This window comes from Alosa pseudoharengus, unplaced genomic scaffold (genome assembly GCF_046254945.1).
Source record: "Alosa pseudoharengus isolate Yale_2024_CS ecotype anadromous, Long Island Sound unplaced genomic scaffold, YU_APseudo_1.1 YU_APseudo_1.1_scf_21, whole genome shotgun sequence".
NCBI lineage: Eukaryota > Metazoa > Chordata > Actinopteri > Clupeiformes > Clupeidae > Alosa > Alosa pseudoharengus.
In genome coordinates, this window is record NW_027468674.1 from 27,898,292 (window position 1) to 27,917,587 (window position 19,296).

Genomic DNA, 19,296 nt, shown 5'->3' on the forward strand with positions numbered 1-19,296 from the left:
TGGATGGGGAAGCAGAAAGAGCAACTAAGGTTGATGTTTAACAGAGGTTCACCACAAACAGCCAGAGGGCAACAGGAACAGACTTCATGGAAAATTTCTGAAGTTTCGTATTGAGTGTTAAAACAGAGCTTCCCATCGGCGCTGCATACAAATCATTAAAACATCTACTAAACATGTTATCCAAGGAGAACTTGCACGTGTGATGAGAGAGTCCATTCGTACAGAGACCTCAAATTAAAAATGATCACAGAGTACTCACACACTCTCACACGCACACACACACTTACAATTTGCTTCTGTTTCAGGGGTTTCACAGAAAAGCTGCCGTCAACGTGCTGCCCAAGAGAATAAGAGAATATTTAGCTTTTTCATAGCACTTACACTCTATTAATAGAAAGTGTCAATTTCCAGCTTCTGTTGACAGCTACGCTACCATAATTGCACTTTGGAAAACCTCCGCTAGGCATGAGGTCTGTGCTAAGGACAGTACTGAGCTGCCATGTAAAACCATGGCATTTACTTTCTACCCCATTTTTCTTCTATAAACAGAGAATCCCGATTCCAAACTTTACAAGTGAAACCTGTATTGGTGGCTGCAGGCTAAAGGCCACTGTTTGCCTTTAAGGCAGTTAGCTATGTACGTTAATCTTATCTTTACATCCCTGTCCATGGGTGCATTTGCCAATTAGTGAAGGGAACGGTGGACATAGAGAATTCCAGAAGGTTGTTTTTAAACTCTCTTAACACTGTTGAAAAGACGATTTCTGTAGTTCAGAATTACGTAGCTAACTGCCAACGCATTACAAACAATTCTGTTCCCCAAAAGGGGAAATGAGGTCCAGACTTGATGAGTGGATGTAATGTGTAATGGCTGCCTGCATCAAAAACCTCTCACCACTACACAATTGAAAAAGCACATTGCTTTTCGGGGAGCCACAATCCCAAATAAGGCAACAATGATAGACATAAATAAGTAAGCCAAAATACTGCTGGTCATGTCACATTTCGAAAACCTATTGTGAATGTGTTGGCGGATGCAACCCGAACCCTTCCCAATTTTGCCACTGGTTTCTATCCAACTAAGGCAAGAGCTCTGATTCGTGCTGGTGTCATGAATCAATGATTATATGTAACCTCATGCACTGTTTCACTTAATGTGTTTTTACTCTGCCTGAAGAAGGTCATCTGACCGAAAGCTTGCACATAGAGTAAAAAAACTTGTTTGCAAAGACTCGAGTGTGCGGATTTTTCTTTACTTTTCAAAATCTTCTTTCAACATCACTAAGACAGAGATTAAGGTGTTATGTCAAGACATGCCAATTCTGTGTCTAGATTTTATGTCACATTCCGTGTCAAGAAAGTTTTTATGAGGGGGCAAAAGGTCCAACCCGAACCATAACCACACCTGGCCCGGCTGTCTGCATGAACAGGCATGAGACTAACCTACCCTTTCAAAGGCTGCCAACAGCACATGTGCATGTCCCGATATGTCTGTGACACACAAAACAAAGACAGGCATTACAGACATAAACTCGGCTCAGAAGGACCTGTGTCTAATACAGTATGATATTGTTTTTTGGGAGGAGACCTTACCAGGAGCCCTTCCCTCCCCTTCATCCACAACGGCCTGGATCACCATCGGAAAGACCCCTCGGTCAAGGTCAAAGTTCAGCTGAGACAAAGCAAACAAACACACGCGTTTGTTAATGCTTCACCATAACATGGTTTCACAATGTCGTCTATTTGATTCTGTTATCAGTTCAAAAAGCCTGTTGTTTTCTATTGCATTTACTATTTAATCTGCATAAATTCCAAAAGGTTCCTCAGACTTCTCACACTATTATTCACCCTCGAGTGCATGGAAATCTAGAATGGAGTCTTTCAATATCCCCTTCCCCACACAGACAGTCTAAGCTGTGATGACTATCAGAGTCATAACCACCCACTCTCTATTGCTAGTGTCATAACACTGGAGAACAGCACACCTCTTCTGGTTTCCACTTGGTGAAGTCAATCTTAAAGGAGGGTAGGGAAAAGTGCTGGTTTATGCCTCTCTTGTAGTGGACTGTTTCGGATGCAAGCCAGGGATTTTTGGGGCTGTATCTACAATGAGTGAAAAAATATCATCATTATTATAAACATTATTACATGTCATTACATGACCAGAGTTTAGTTATTAGTGCATAAATTATGCTATTAGAATGTCTGGGAGCTACCAAGAACATTCACTGTAAACAATGGCCTTGCACAGTTCTAATCCCACGAGAGGAGCTGAAGTCTCATTGCTATCGGTTGCCAAGGGCTCAGCTTTCGAACTGCATGTGCGTTGCGTTTCTATAGCGCCACATCACCCATGAAATGTGACCCATCTTAGTCGAAACCCTCTGTGATAATCCCCAGGACAATGTTTTAAGCCAGTCTAACATTAATAAGTCGAGTCAAAATAATTTAAGGACAAACTAAGATCAATACTCCTCTCATGCCAGTATTTTTAAACAGCAAAAGTATCATGATACACACTGACTTAATCTGGTTAACACACTGGTTGAAATGTACTGTATGTATTTTGTAATGTAAAACATCTTACATGGCCATTCCATTGGAAAATTCCTCAAAGGCTTGACAGTATAGTGTGATGGCAACTCGAGCATCGGCATCAAAACTGAACTCCACACCATAGAGTACTCTGGGGCTGCCAGTCTCATCTGTTGGGCTATCAGAATCATCTTTGTACCTGTGAAACACAATCAACCATATACATTAATAAATAAATAAATAAATACATTTCAGAGTCGTGCTCTAAAAACAGAGCCAGGAATTTCTTTCAAACCTACACGGTCTGATGCAACTGCTGGCAAGTTTGAACCGAAGGCTTTCCCGAGAGCGCCATAACAATTTGTGTAACTTTCACAGACTTTCATTTTTAGTTATGGCGGCCAATGAAAGGAAGGTAATTTCCAATCAATGGCATTCCTTAGACTGGGGTCAATTCAATTGTGCTTATAGAGCGCCAAAACATTACACATGTATCATGGCGCTTTACAGAATAGCTGGGTCAGCTGTTGTACCTGACCAGACGGAGAGAATCCTTCCTGATGTTGACCAGACTCCTTAGTGTCTTCACTGGTTCATGTGGAGCTGGGGTCACATAGGGGAACTGAAATGTTCAGATTCACAGATTAAGGAAACAAGTTTGAGCAACAGTGTATTAAAATATACCATACACTGTCGCTTTGAGCTCTTTCTGGAATCATCCATTTTGGAAAATGTCATGCCTTGAAAAGAGTTGTTTGGCAACTCGAAAGCCAACCAAAAATTTGAATTGAGACAATATTCAAATATCAATTAAGAGGAAAGGCAGTTAGGGAAAACAACAGTTTGTTTTGAGTGGAGATTGAAAATAATAAAAACAGGCACTGTTACTTTTGTGTGGGTCATGGCACGAAATGTTTTTTTTTTTATCAAGGGACTACTTTAATAGGTCACAATCAACACTTTACATAATGTTTTTTGTTCAATTTAGGATGTGGAATTAGTCGACCGTGTTAAATTACCAGTGTGTGTGTGTGTTTGCATGTGCACATGATGAGATATATCTATACTAGATAATGGATTACAGTATTACATCTCATTGCCTGGGGGATTATCATATTATAGAGACCATAAATTGAAACACAAATCTCACTAAGACTGATCTGACCACAGAAAGGCTGCAACGTCTACAGAGTGTCTACAGAGATGTCCTACCTGTACAGGTCTGTTGCCTAGAAAGTTTAAATCCATGTTTTCACCAAATAGATATCCCTCTGGCTGTGGTGTGTCAAACTTCTCCCCTCCCATAAAGAAATGGCTGGTGAAGTAATTGCCTGAAGGAGAATTAAACGTGAGTCAAGTTAGAAATATGAGTGATGCTCAGAGATGGCTAAAGTTTTTAAATCTTTGTTTACGCAAGTAGCCTACTCCGCAAGTCAGGATATTTAATAGTTGATTGCATGTTGAACCGTGGTGATCTGTCCTTTATGGAAAATAACAATGCTCAAGAAAAAAATACACAATGAAAAATTCGATGGCCTACTATTGTTTTGTATAATTATGTGCCACAGAAAGGTTTAGGGGAAACCCTGACAACGATTAGATACGGAAAAAGAAAACAACTTTTGCTTAAAGCTAGAAATGTCACGTGTGGATAAGGAATGTGACAAACAAATGTTTTAATAGGAATAGACGCTGTTTTTCTGCAGCAAAGTCGCACCAACGCGTTACTCGAGGAAACTTACCTGATTTCGGTGGATATCGATACGCAGAATTAGCCTGAATATCAATATCTTCAACACCAGCAATTCTACGGCTGAGTATTGAACCCATTTTACAACAGATTTACGTCTTTAGATCAATTTGAAAATAAAGTCAAACAATCCAAATTAGTGTTGTAAAATTCAGCTTCCCATCATTATCCTCGGTTGTTTCAATGTCTTAAAACACTCCCGTTTGGAGACCAAATATGTGACTTTCTTGAAAACGATCAAAAAAGAAACAGTTTGGAAACCTAAACTATGACTATCTGTTTGAAACAATCAATCATTAAAAGGGTAATCTGCAAAAGACAAACGACGAAACAACTGAGTTGAGTGTTGTTATTCCTTGTTGAAGAAAATTACAGCAAAGTCGCGCGAGATTCGCTACTTGGGAGGACATGAGCGGTGCACTGCGGGATGCGTAGGCTGCGAACCTTTTTCAGCTTCCCAACTTCCTAACTTCCCAAAAAACAAAACAAGAGTTTCCTGAGGTAGAATAAATGTGTCGCTATAGAGCCACAGTTTTACAGACGTGTTGAACTATTTGGTGAAGACAGAGCGCACTTGGGGAGGCAATATTGAGACCACATACCCATATCAATCATTATGATGTTATGATAGGCTGCGAAATGGTAAACGGTGATAACTGAATTCGCATTGTGACAAGCTTATCAACACTGGCCTAGGTCCAGTCACCAAGTTTCTCGGCCTGTGAACAAGGAAATTGCCACCCTCTAGATGTATATAGATCTATAAAAGCTATAGCCAGTTTTGACAAACGGGAAACTTCTAGCCTATGGCCCTGTCAAGGCTGACAGCACATAACAACAAAGAAAGTTATGAATCCTTCATGACAACTGATTATAGTTAACTTCTATATTAGTCAATAATGTTTTTTTTTAGATGAAGTTTTTTCATGTTAGTATTAATGCCAACATGTCAAATGAATGTTTTTTTACTGTTGCATTTGAGAATCGGCTACTGCCCAGATAATAGGAGATAGGAGGAAATGGCATTCAATATAATATAATTCAATTAAGTTTATGCCCATGCTAAGGGTCGTCATGTTTGAGGTGGTCAGCATGGCTGTCTTAATTTAGACTGAATGACGTTAGTCATGTAGGCACCGATGAAACTCAGTTAGCTTTGCAGAATAGGTTTAATGGTTTAATGCGTAATGCAAATGGAGATTTGTCGAGGCTGCGCAGAGTTGAAGGGCCTGGCTTTTAAATATTCCCAAGAGTGTCTACGGGCTGCATGCTGCTCTCTATGGTAGCTTTCTGCAATTTAATTGGTGTTAGAACATTTGTTTACCATATTTGGCATGATAGTGGCACAGCGTTGATGGGAATTGGACGGGAGCGGCTGTCATTCATAAATGGTTGCCTTCTACAGCCTTACAAACAAAGCGAGTAGCGATGGGAGTTGTAGTCCAAACCCATAGCACTAACGTAGCAAACCCCGCTTTTATTTAATTGTATGGCGTTGCATTACCACACCTTATCTGAAAAAATATAATGCTTACAATATTACGTCACATAGTCATATTTTTTGCCATGCGTAAAATACCAATTATGAAATGTTGTCATTTTCAGCACGACTCACACAGCAACTATTTGCAGCATACAAGTCCCACGATGTCTCCAACCCTCCCATTGGCTACCGTGTGATGTCAATCTAGAGGCTCCCCTACTCTACCGTTCCTACAGTAGGTAAATATTTGTGTTTGCTCAGCCGGCTGTAATGGTGGACGACTGAAAGAGGAACGAGAGAAATAAAGCCTCAAAAACTGAATCACGAACCCAACACTACAGCCCACGGCTCGGAAATAAGCTCCGGCGAATATGGATGAACTTAAACATCAAGTTATGATAAACCAGTTCGTCCTGACAGCTGGATGCGCAGCCGATCAGGCGAAACAACTATTGCAAGCGGCACATTGGCAATTCGAGGTAAGGGATTTCAGGCTCAGCAGTTATGTTTATGTCTGACTGTGAAGCCTATTGTACTACTTGCCTGGCTTTGACTGCCATGTTATTTGCAGCCTGGAAATGTGATGCATTACGTTTTAGGGGAAGTCTACCCACCAGTGATAAATCGTAACATATTATTTTAAGATGGTTATTTTTAGAAGAATATTAATTTAGATGAAGCGTACAGTCTATATTTGTTACGGTTTGTCACTTTACCACAAATACAGCCAGAAAGTTCAAATGGATAGTTTGAACCGAGCAAAAGCTTGACGGGACGAATATCCAATTAGAATTTACTCTAGATTAAATACTATAATCCTTCCTCATGACACACAGCACAAGCTAGCACGGTTAGCAAATGCTATTATGCAATGAAGATGACCGCTGGTTTGCGTGGAATTCTCAAACCATGCAGCTAACAGCAAAAATCGTCCCTTGATAGTTTTGTTTGTCAATCTGTCTTCTAGCAAAATCTATCATTTGGATGAATTGTTTGGTTTCTAAGATGCTATTTATTTGGTTAAACACAATGTAAACATTGCTGGTTAATGTAGCATTGTCTATAAATTCATGACACCGTGTGGCATGCATGCACTATTAACCATAAACATTTGATACTCTTTGTGTTAAGCGAAATCTCACAAACATGCACATAATATGTTTCTTTATTTTAGACGGCGCTCAGTGCCTTTTTTCAAGAGACTAGTATTCCATACGGCCACCACCACCATCAAATGGTGAGTATATCAAAGATTTACAGCATATTCTCATGCCTGCATTCTTGCAAAGTCAATATGATAAGATTGTTTTTCATTTGATACATAATCTCCATAATTCATTTCATTGTTTCCACCGCACTGGCTGGCTGGTGAAGTGCAAATAATTCTGATCAACTAACAATAACAATGTATATGTCGGCCATGTTGCGGAGACACACTGGGCTTCCAGAAATAAACACGGGCGGCCACGTTCAGTGTTTTCTTATGGGGTAACTGTAAAGCGACGTGCATTTTCCAGAGGTGCTTTCCTTGTGAAACCGTGTCTGTAATTTAGGCTACTCTGCATGGTACAAAAATTGGCTACATGTGTCTTGTTTTGTGCTGCTGCCATTAAGCGGCCAATGTCCTTAGAAAAACTTGGAAACATGGTGCGCAGAACAATGTCGTGTAACAAGTTCAGATGAAAATGTTAACATGTGACATTAATATTTCATGGAGGAATTTGTACTTGATTTTAGTGAGCTGTAAAAATTTTGTGTTTTAACGAATTACTAGGTTATATGCCTTATTGAAAGTGAGTTCCTAAAACACAATATAAAGCCAAAACATAATGGTTAAGCCTACACGTTTGTATGATATCCCAGTAGAGTATGGCTAATGACTGCAGTCAGTGTACACCATTTCAATTATAAATTCATTTAAATCCGTTTTCACCATAGGCCATTGCGTAGGTACATGTTCATACGCTTATTTCGTGTTAATTACATATGATTTCGGGCCATTACTGGAATTATCTTTCCACTTAAAAATGGCATACAGTGAACAGAAATATATCTTTCGAGGGTAGGATTCTGAACGGCGTATTGCTCTGAGTTTTGCAGGCTACACCTCAGATGATGTCACTGTACATTTTTCGCTGGAGAGATATGATTGGTTCAGTGTGAGCATTATTTGGGTGTCTGTTATTGTGCAACACCACTACGTTCCCAAACATTACAGCAGTGTTTTGTTTGGTCATACGAAAATTGTGGCCATATAATATAGACTGCAAATTATTTTCAAAAGAATAGTTTCCATGCATCAAGGATCTTTGTTTTGGTTCACTATAGACAGTGTAGCATCATTCAGTGACAATTGTGCAGTGCTTCAGCACGTCACAAGGCCCCCTGGGGAAACTAAAGGCATAACGCGGATAATGCTGCCAGTCCATTGGCTCCGTGGCGGCGTGCAGTGAACACATGGGTGTTCTTCTCCATGTGTGAAAGGTATATTTAAAGCACAGCGAAGCCTACAAAAAACGCCTTCCCCCCAAATATGTCAGCATTTATGGATTATTTGCTGAGGCCTCAATGAATAATTTAACCCTTTTCAGAGCTTAACAACCCAGCAGAGCTCAGGGATATGTAAAAGCCTGACGTGTGAGGGGAATGAGAACTTTTGCAATTTTTATAAGTATGCTATATGGATACCAACTCAGACTCTCTCTGCTATTATGGCAGCAGCCCACCAGCCATGCCAACCAAGGGAGAATGAATCCTCTGAAATGTGTTGGCCTCTATGCATCCGAGTTCAACCGTGAATACAGAGCAGCCTGCGCCGTATTGTCTGCTGTACATCTATTCAGTTAATTGTACACAGTGCGGAGGCCTTCTCCTTTCCAGCATGGCGGCCAACCCCCCTCCAGCTTATCAGTGTTGCCCGGGCCATGGAGACCTAATCCACTTTGCTCTAGAATTTCCACGCACTGACACACTTATTCTGATTGACAGAGTCGTGGCCACGAGGGCTCCCTGAGCTAATTTGGAGCTCTGGCTCCACAAAATATTATTTGTAGTTTGGGAGAGGTGCCTTTGCCCTGGAACTGCTTGGACTTGGAAGGGTGTAGTGTTTGTTGTTCAGAATTAGATTTATACACTGTCTGATGTTAGCTGTTAGTAAGAGGAACTGAAGCAGGGCATGGCACCAGGCAATTTGCTCTGGCATCAGTATTGGACTGATCTTTTTATGTCCGTTTGATATAGTCATAATGTTTTGGTGTCTGATTCAAACAGATGTTAGCAAATGTATTACAATGGTGATGCAACACTGCATTAACACAAAATTAAAAAAATTTCCCTCACACACAGTAATGTTTCTACTTAAGCTTGCATAATGTTATTGAACAGGCAGGGATTTGGATTAAGCCATTTTTCTTTTTCAAACAAGTATACATGGAAAGAGTGTGCCTCAGCAGAAAATAAATTAACTGTTGCACAGGCTATTTGTTAGTATAATAGCACTCGCTTCCTTTCACCCTGCTGAGCTGCACTCACTGAAGGACTAGCTTACAATTTGTTTCATTTCATCCTGTTCTTGTATGATATCACCTACATAATGCACTGGGCTTAGATGCACAGTTTTGGATGGCAGTTAGCGTTTAGCATGTAGCGTTTAGCTGAAGTGCAGCTTCAGTGTGTCCAGTCAGGGTTCCGTCCTCAGCCTTAGGTGCACCAGGCCAGCCGGGGAGCGGAGCGGAGCGGCCGCCCACTCAAACACAGACGCTGCTGTGGGCTCGGCTCGGACAGGAAGTGTGGCCCGCGCCGCGTCCAGAATGGGCCCTTTCAGGCCAAACAAGGGGAGGCACACAGTCCCTGAGCGAGGCCCAAGAGACGACCGTGTTTGGGATGGGAAGGTGTGTGCGTGTGTGAGCGCGTGTGTTTTTTCGCTCGTACGCTCCTCCGTCTCTCTCTCCAGAGGCCCCCTTTAGTGTCCTCATCCCACAGTGCAAACAGTGGCCTCCGACCCGGCACTCGCTCTTTGGGAAAGACGGACTTGAAAGGTTGCCTGCGCACGACTGCATAGATGGCTTCTTGTGCTGGAATAGGAGGGGGGGGGGGGGGAGTTGAAAAGTCAACCCGCTCCCCAGACGTACACACACACACACACACACACACACACACACACACACACACACACACACACACACACACACACACACTTCCATATCCCCACAGAGTTTTGCAAGCTAACACCAGGGATGGACAGCTGTTCTGAAGGGCCCTATCCCCTCGTCCTGTCAGCCCTTGCATACCACTCATGTCCGAGGCTAGCATGTAGCACATAGGCTAACTCCCCAGAGCCAAAGGCAACACGGCCAGATCCATCAGCCTCCTTAGCTTTACCCGTAAACAAACCCGCAAAGTCCACCACAAAGGCCAACTGGCTTTGTTTTGCTTTATTATTCTACTGAAGGAAATGGAACAGTGGTTACATTCACAGTCGGCTCCTGGTTTTAAGTCATTAAAAGCGGATTGAAGGCCCATAAAAGAATAAAGTTAGAGAAGTTGAAAGGTCCCCTTTCCTGGCAGGGGTGACTAAGTGTTTTGGGGGGCAGGGGGATGGGTAGAGGCTTCTGGTAACTTTAAACGTCTTGTCCGGATAGGGTCACCGAGCATGCTGACACGCAAGGTCAGAACCTGGCATTGTTTTGAAGGCTCAGTTACACCGCCACGGCACATCCCTCAGATTTGCTCCGTTTGGATGTATTTTTATCACCTCTGTTGTGGAGAATTTACTGTCAGAGACACAATAACATCCTGAGTCTCTCCCGTGGTGATTGCTGTTATTGAATTAATTCATGTGTGTGTTGTGGCTGTGTGCTCTGTTGTGTGTGTGACTGGTAACTCGGTCATTGTGAAAGCATATCAACTGATAACTGTGGATTAAAGAGCAATAATATAATGACGGTAACGGTTCTACACTTTCAATTGAGATAAGTTATACGGAGAGGACATATGCACACAGCACACAGTTATATTGAGTTATGTTGTAATCTTTTCTTGGAGAAACATTTATTGGAGATCATAGCCTTGTACATGGACAGGGTTTTTTTCCACTGGAGTTTTACTTTCTATGTGTGTGTGTGTGTGTGTGTAGGCAGAGCTCTGAGGTTGCACATGTTCTCATGCCATGCGTTCTGAGTAAAACAGTGCCAAAGGGTGAGCCACATCTAAAGTTGCTGGGCCTCTGTGTTGCTTTATGACTGTGTGTGTGTGTGTGTGTGTGTGTGTGTGTGTGTGTGTGTTTCTGGTTGCATAGTTTCCCGGAACATTGGGTGCTTTGGCGGTAGGAGTGGATATCAGAGAGTGTGAAGAGCAGATGTGTTAACGAGCAGTGGTCTTACCCTGTAGTTCCCTGGTACACACACACACACACACACACACACACACACACACACACACACACACACACACTGCTGGATCACACACTACTGGATCTAAAAGACTTGTTTTGTCCCTCTTTCCTAGCTAGTATTGCTAAGCTAATAGACGTGTCTCATGGATGCTGCAAAGATGTTCTGGGTGTGTAAATCTAGTCACATTTAGCTGAACATGCAGGTCACATGGATGGCCCCCCTCTCTTCCCCTACACAGCCCCTGGGCCCCTACAGCCCCAGCCTACTGGCCCGAGTCCTCAGCCACAGGGAAATCTTGTCAAGGGACAGTGCAGCCGTTACCAGTTAGCGCCTCTCTAGCTAATGAGTTAGCGCGCACTCTCTCTCTATCTCTCTATCTCTCTGTGTGCAGAGAAATGATTATTGACTCAGCGAGTGTTAGTTTAACCCTTTTGTGGCGAAAATGGGTGCAGTGTTACGAGAGCGAGCAAGCCCTTTGTTTTCCCCTGAACGCTGACCACAGTCGGGTTAATAATCAAGCCAGGCAGTGACTGATCGTTTACCCTCTAAACACACACACACACACACACATGCAATACAATCATGAAGGCACTCTCAAAAGAATACACACGCAGGCAAGAATTATACACACACACACAACAACACACAGAGGGACATTGCCTTGTGCTTGGCAGTGATAACAGCACCATGTAATTACTGGCATGTCATTTTTGATCAAAACCGAGTGTGTGTTTGATAAATGCCTGGCAGTTATAACTGCCTTTTGCTCCTTATTCTTCTAGTCCTCGCTCTGGCTCTCTACCTCTTTCTCTCTCCTTCTCTCTCTGCTTCTTTCCCCCCTTTCTTTCTCTCTGTCCTTTTCTCCCCATTTCTCATTCTCTCTCTCCGTCCTTCTCTCTCTCTCCCACGCTTTCCCTCCGTCCATCAATCTGCCCGCGGAGACAGACGGGAGCTGGAGGAGGACTGCGTCTGATGTCTGACGCGGCTCTGGGCGCATCACAAGCCCCCACCGCCGCGACCGCCGCAGAAGCCCCATAAATGATTCCATTACCAACCTGATCATTATATTAACTACAGACCCTCTGTGGCATGCAGGCGCTCTCTCCCACATCCTGGCCTCGGGGCGAACGAACCAACGAGCGAGTGGCTCGGACACGTTCGCCAAGAAAGCCAGTGAGCGAAAGTGAAAAAGAAAGCAGAACAATACGACAGCTCTGCTAGTCCTTTAGTCTAGTCTTAGTCTAGAGGCCTTGGAGAACAACCTTCTTTCTTTCTCTCTCTTCTCCCTCTCTGTCTCATTCACTCACTTTTTCAGTCTCTGTCACTGGCTCTCTGAATGAATGGAATTTGAATTTCAAAAACAACAATCCCCCATTCTTTGGCACACACATTCCAGGAGGGCAGGGAAGAAGTGCAGTTTTGGAGTGCATTCGCAAAAAGCCATAAATCCACCAGGGAGTGGTCCTGTACCCCCCCCCCCCCCCCTTCTTTTTCCCCTCCTGAGTCAAACAGTCGTCAGCTGCTCAGTGGAAGCTTTGTGGAGGGCCGGACAGGGATGTGTAATTCCTTATGATCTTCTCGGAATTCTAATTGCCCTTCAAGTTGGAACTCGAAAGGTCGTTCAAACATTACACCCGGAATATGCCGGAAAACGGCACCAGTGGTTGGAAAGCGGGGGGGGAGGAGAATTGCGCCAGATTACTAGATCTCTTTCTGTGCATGTGCAGCGTGTATCTGATCTGTGTCTGACTGTGTCGGGGTGTGTGGTGTGTGGTGTGTGTGTGTGTGTGTGTGTGTGTGTGTGTTTGGAGAATGACTCCATTTTCTCCCAAAAAAACCCTTACTTCACTTTGCAACGCAGCCACATCTCATTTTGTGTATAAATTCCATGCAAAGCCAGCCCACGGCCAACTGTTTGTGTAAGAATGAATAGCGAGCGGCCTGGCCGCACTGCTCGCACAGGAAACAGCCTCCAATTTGTCTTTGTGTTGGAACACAGCAACCACACAAAGCGCATGGCTCACCACACGCGCGGCGGCACAGCCAAGCACACCGAACATACGGCAGTACGGCACGATCGCAAACCTGCGGCAGCAGCCACCACTGCTGTTGCCACCACCAGTGACATCCACGTCCCCACAAAGATGACTTACTTCAAAGCAAAGAAGAAGAAGAAGAAACGCTCCTACGTCTTGGAAGAGGACTTAGCAAACAAAAGCTCACCCCCCTCCCCAAATCTCCTGTCTCCAAAATATGATTTACTAAACAGTGCGTGGTCCGTGCAGAAGGTTTCTGTCGGACTAAGCCTTCCCTGACCTCGTTTCATGTTGCCTCTCTCTCACTCTCTCAGGCGGTACCAGATCCATCCTCGCTACAAAAATATTTCCATAGCAACCCAGCTGTGGGTTTGCAGTGTGCGGACGCGAGTTGGTTAGTTACTTAATTCAGTGGTTCCACTTTGTTTCTGCCACAGTTGACAAAGAATGTAAATATTCCCCTTGGTGTTTAGAGAGCCGCATGGTAATGTTGGCCAACTGAAATCCAGGGTGAAAAACAATGCTCTGTTTCTCTCTGGCAATGTCTCTATACCACACACACACACACACACACACACACACACACACACACACACACACACACACACACACACACACACACACACCCCTGTTGTGTACAGACCCCTGCAGAGTTTGCTGCTTTGGAGAGAGTTTAGAAAAATTGCAGCAACAAAACACTGCATTAAAAATGAACTCACTACGCCTTTATGTGCACACACACACATACACAAATACAAACACTCACACTCTGTAGCTTGTATTTATAAACATAGACACCTGGATCTCTGGTACACACAGCATGCCAAATGCACACACTCACACACTGAGTATGTGTTACACACCTGTGTCTTGTCTCTTTCAAAGATGCAATCTCGTGTACACAAATGTTTAACACATGTTCTGCTACAAACATGCACAACACTGGCTCTGTCTCATACACACACAGAGACATTCTGATACATAAACACACACACACACACACACACACACACTCACACACACATACATAGAAAATGTGCCCGCATGTCCACCCTCCCATCGCCCTTCACGCTTTGGGGGCTTAATGGGAGCGCATGAATGGCCAGCGCTCTCTCTCCACTCCCAGCTCCACCACACACACATACACACAGACACATTGTCATGGCCAGGGCTCAGACAGGGTCAGTGGGTTCAACGCTAGCCCCAAACTCCTGACCATTCACAGTGGCACATGGGCAGCGCTCTCTCTCTCTCTCTTCCTTCCTCAATCACTTTCTTTCTCTCTCTCTCGCTACTCTAGGGATTCACTTACATTGACGGTCGATATCCTCTGGGATAGGGCTACATTGTGCAGCACCCAGAATGAAAGAGAGAGAGAGAGAGAGAGAGAGAGAGAGAGAGAGAGAGAGAGCCAGGAAGGGACTTAAAAGAGACAGAACCGCATGAGTGGGAACAGTGAGCTCAGCAAATGTTCGTCTACAGCAGTAAGACAATCCGACATACCTGCTCAGGGTCAAAGCGAGGGGCAGGGAAGTTGTGTGCATGGTTGGATGGACAGTGCCCCCCCCCCCCCCCCCCCCCCATATCCCTCAGCTATGACAGGCATCTCTCCAGTCATTCATACCTTGCTCCACACTCCCACTGTGAGTTGCACACACTCAGCCACAGCAGCATGTGACGAGGATCTATTTTTACTAGCGCGCTGTTGAAACCCCTCTCAGAGACTCGCCTCGGAACAAAGCGCTATTGGGAGATTACTGTTTGTTTTGTTTTGTGTTTTTTTTTCTCTCTCTCTCTTTCCCCCCCTGTTCCCTGCCAAAGTTTTGTTTATGTCTAGTGGGTACAGATAACATCCACACCAGGGGCCGCGCAACGATCCACAGGCTGAAGTTGATTTTGGCTCTGGTGCGACGAGCCCGGTGCATTGTGGGATGGATGGTGGTGATGAGGGGGGGGGGGGGTGCCGCCCCAGGGGGCCCCATTGTGTAAGTCCCTTGGCTGAGGAGGGATTTATTGGCCATGGTGTGTGTGTGTGTGTGTGTGTATTTGTCGGGCAGGTTAGGGAGGGGGGGTTGGGCACAGGGCTCCAGGACAATGAAGGGGTCAACCAAGGTCATGGGCCTGTGGGACTCTACCAGGGAATGGAGTGGGTGTCCATATATGCGTGTGTGTCTGTGTGTGTGTGTGTGTGTGTGTGTGTGTGTGTGAGGAGACGAGGCAGAGGGCAGAGTCCACACAGACCGCAGAGCTATCTCAAGCCCCTGAGGAAGGCAAGTTGAGGGGAGGGGAGAGGAGCGCTGGGAATGCTGGCAGGGAATGCTGAGGGAATCGGGAGAAATCCCGCCTGGCACGGCTCAATCTTGCACTGCGCAATGACAGCTGGGCGGCCGGAAGGATTGCCTTCGAACTGTTGCACGGCACATTTTTGGAATGTAATTTGAAGCAATTGTGCAATGACTTACTTCAGAACATTGGTGTTGCTTCATTGGAAGTTCACTGTAAGGTTTTATGAACAGAGGTGCAAGATGTTCCATGTTTGCCTGTTTCTCCATTAGTGGACAGTGTTAATGGCTCTCAGATACACACAACACAAACACACATTAACTGACCCTATCTCTGCCCCTCTCTCTCTCTCTGTAGATGTGCACACCGGCCAACACGCCCGCCACGCCACCCAACTTCCCCGACGCGCTCACCATGTTCTCCCGCCTCAAGGCCTCGGAGAGCTTCACCAGCAGCGGCAGCCCCGGCATGGGCTCCATGGGCTCCATGGCCACGTCCCCTCCGCCGCCGCCCCCCATGGGCTGGGGGATGACCCCACCCGTGCCCGGCCAGCAGGGCCTATGGACTCAGGGCGGGCCGACGCAGGCCCACGCGCAGCTGGCCCAGCAGCACCCGCACGCAGCGCAGCACCAACCCCATGGCTGGCCGTCGGCCGTCAACCAGCAAGCAGCTGCCGAACAGAAGGCCAGCGTCGCCATGGAGGCCGAGAGATGAGGGGACAGGACTGCGTTTTAAGGATGCCCCCCCCCCCTCGCGCTCCCCAAAGAAAACAACCAACTGCCCCCCACCCCACCTCTCTTTTTACTCCTGCATAGCCCTGGGAGGGGTGGGGTGGGAAGGGGAAACAGGAAGAGGCGGGGTTTCAGGGGCGGCACTCTGCTTTCTCATTGGCCGTGGGCAGAGAAAGGAGGAGGAGCTACACAACCAAGACAAAACAAAATACCAAGCCACACAGACAATTTAAAGAAGGGGAGAGAAAAACAATGCAAGGTTATTGAAACAATAATAATAACGATAATAATAATAAATAAATAAATAAGAAAAAAAACGCACATCATATTACCGAATAAGAAAGCAAGTGAAAAAAATGTTCTTAGTTTTTTGTTCATTTTAAAGAAAGCATAGTTTTAAAGAATATATATATATATATATAAATATATATATGGAACTAAACCCGTCATGCCCAAGGATTTCTGATACTCTCTGAAAGATGGACAATTTTAAGACAGCACCTGTTTCCTTTCTTTCTTCTGTCATCTGGTGTCTTATCTGTGCGCGAGACCTGTCAACAGTTTGCGTTGCATGAAGAATTGGATTCCGTCATTTTAGTCTTTTTTAAAAAATTATTTACTGTTTTTTTCACAGACATACATGTGGACAGTGTGCAACAACCACACAAACATACACACACTCACTACAGACACAATATATAACTAGGGTAGTAGAAGAAACCAGGACATTTTTTTCCTCTTATCCCATTGGATGATGGGATTCTGGACTCTGTTTACCTCGCTGGTCACCTGACTTTCTTCAACCAATCAGGGAATCACAATTGTTCGTAACAAAGGACATTTTTTAAATTAGATATCTTTTATTCAGACATCTTGGTAGACATCTTCATAGTAATATCTCTGGCTTTCATGTCGGGCAAAGACACACAGAGTTGGGACTGCAGATACCCCCAGCCCTGGATAGATTTTAAAGTTTTGGGTATTTTGTGGAGAAAGTCCATTCTTTTTAGTGTTTTGTTTTTAAGGTTTTCATTAAGATTTGGACTCAAGCTGTTTGGCTAGTAAGACGGGTGTTAGGACTGTTTTGAAGAAAAAAAAGCAACTAAGGCCGCTAAAAGTTTCTTTTTTTAAAAAACAAAGCTACACACAAAACCTGACTACTATAATAAGAAATGTTTGTAAGCAGAATTGCCACTTTGCATGATGTACGCAAATGCATACCTACCATCTTTTGTAGTTTGTTGCTTTTTTGGGGAATTCTACATGACCTGTATTTTTTTTTCCTTCTAAATTCCTGTCTAAAACATTTTTTGTTTGGAAAAGCATCTCTCACCCTCAAAAACTGATGAGCCTTCAGTGTTGAGAGTGGGAGAAAATAACACCCATTAACACTCAAGTTCAGGGGCGGACTCATCCCTTTTCTAGGGTCTGTTTATTTAAAAAGGACAAAAGCAGAAAAAAAAGTTTTTATTGTTGGTCAACCTTTTCTCTAAGGATGAGTGCTACAAATCATTTACACGATTGATACACTATCAATAACCCATCATAAAAAATTTTACTTCACATAATTCTTTTCTTTTGTGGTTTACTTTCCATTTTGCACAGTTTTCTAATCAAGATGTCTCTGATCACCGATTTCTAAACCTTTTTTCATGTATGTGTTCCCCCTGTATGACTGTATTGATGCCATTCCCACAATATTTGTGGACTACCTGATAATTAAGTTATCATTGTTTGTGTTCCTAAATAAATATTGTATGTTCTAAGTGATGTCTATTCACTTGTCCTCACTGACACAGCTGTGCCCGTCTGATATCACGCAATCATGAACTGCCATTTCATAATTCTCATATAGAGAGATGTGTGCTTACTGACCTGTCCTAGTTTTCTCTCTTGCCACTACCGAGAACCGCTGTTGCCATGGGATTTGTGTTGAGATGACGTAATGCTCAATTGATATAAAAAAGACCTGTCTGATATCTGTGCTGCTGTGAACCAATTGCCTCAGACCTTTTTGCCGTTGGGATATTTCCAACAGCCCAATGACCTGGCATCAGGATTATTCAGTTAGCCATTTGTACTTTGGGTGACAATCCTAGTCTCAGAACAGATCCCGTCTCATGAGCACTGGTCCTGTATTGGTGTGTGTGTGTGTGTGTGTGTATGCACGTCAACAACCGCATCAGACTTCTGACAGATTGGCACTTAGCCGTTTGCCCTTCAGAGAAGCCACCCCCCCCCCCCCCCAGGAGTATAACACACAGTGCCAGTGCCAGACCCATTTCCTTAGCCACGGGTGATTAATCACGTGGCCATATTCTTAATATAAAGAAGCAGGCAGCGAATGGCCCGCGGCTCTCCCCGGCCTATTTCACCATGGGGTCAAGACTTCAATGCAGAGCCCAAAAGCAGGGCAAGGGCGGTGGTATGGGGACACTCAGCCAGGAGGAGAGGAGAGAGGGATAGAGAGAATGAGAGAAGGTGTTGTTTGGGGAGAAGCAGGAGCTCCTTGTCTCTGCTGGCGCTTATCTCCTCCCCCGAGGAGAGAGAGAGACGGAAAGATGGCGGTGTGTAAAACGTAAACAAAGACAGCTGTCTCTACATGGTTTGACCCCAAATGCAACATGTCCAGCCCAAACATGCCGGAAAGGTTTTGGACGTGCGAGAAGGGTCAGGGAGTTCCCCAAGAGGCTGTCCTTGGCTTACCTCAGCTTCTGCTCCCCAGGGAGTGGTGAGACGGAGAGAAAGAGAAACAGAGAGAAAAAAGATAAAAGATGCCGAGGATAGTCTACTTGCCTTCACCCACGCCCTCACTCTGTGTGTGGTAAAGCGGCTGTGTGTGTGTGTGTGTGTGTGTGTGTGTGTGTGTGTGTGTGTGTGTGTGTGTGTCTGTTTTTATGTGTGTTTGTTCATGTGTTTCTCAGGGCGTGACTTGGAAACCCAGCCAGTGCCAACTTGGCAGCCACTCTTGCACTCTTTGCTGCACATGCCTGCGCACCGACCTTTGCCAGGTGGACACGGACCGTTCTGGCCTCTGGTGACCTGACTCGACACCGGCCCAAACTTCCTCCCTCCCTGCATCCAG

At 44.6% G+C, this 19,296-nt stretch overlaps 2 protein-coding genes across 3 annotated transcripts in view; one reads left to right on the plus strand and one right to left on the minus strand.

The window, feature by feature from the left end:
• The window catches only part of mgrn1a (mahogunin, ring finger 1a), a 14,121-nt gene extending 9,459 nt beyond the window's left edge, over positions 1-4,662 (minus strand). The window contains exons 1-8 of one of the 2 annotated variants that reach the window (XM_076298431.1): positions 4,278-4,662; positions 3,748-3,866; positions 3,069-3,157; positions 2,588-2,734; positions 1,986-2,103; positions 1,594-1,672; positions 1,448-1,491; positions 288-335 (exon numbers count right to left, since the gene is read on the minus strand). In XM_076298431.1, the coding sequence (XP_076154546.1) occupies positions 288-335; positions 1,448-1,491; positions 1,594-1,672; positions 1,986-2,103; positions 2,588-2,734; positions 3,069-3,157; positions 3,748-3,866; positions 4,278-4,365 (732 nt within the window). In that variant the 5' untranslated portion in view covers positions 4,366-4,662. The remainder of the gene's footprint in view (positions 1-287; positions 336-1,447; positions 1,492-1,593; positions 1,673-1,985; positions 2,104-2,587; positions 2,735-3,068; positions 3,158-3,747; positions 3,867-4,277) is intronic. The other variant, XM_076298432.1, reaches the window with a different exon arrangement.
• Positions 4,663-5,998: 1,336 nt separating this feature from the next.
• On the plus strand, positions 5,999-17,977 carry ubald1a (UBA-like domain containing 1a). Its single transcript, XM_076298433.1, has 3 exons — positions 5,999-6,247; positions 6,943-7,005; positions 15,838-17,977. The coding sequence occupies exons 1-3, from the start codon at positions 6,140-6,142 to the stop codon at positions 16,192-16,194; spliced, it is 528 nt and encodes a 175-aa protein (XP_076154548.1). The 5' UTR covers positions 5,999-6,139; the 3' UTR covers positions 16,195-17,977.
• Positions 17,978-19,296: the final 1,319 nt, after the last annotated feature.

Coding starts and splice junctions, on each gene's coding strand:
- ubald1a (XM_076298433.1), top strand. CDS start 6,140: ATGGATGAACTTAAACATCAAGTTATGATAAACCAGTTCGTCCTGACA. Junction 6,248..6,942: donor CGGCACATTGGCAATTCGAG/GTAAGGGATTTC, acceptor TCTTTATTTTAG/ACGGCGCTCAGTGCCTTTTT. Junction 7,006..15,837: donor GCCACCACCACCATCAAATG/GTGAGTATATCA, acceptor CTCTCTCTGTAG/ATGTGCACACCGGCCAACAC.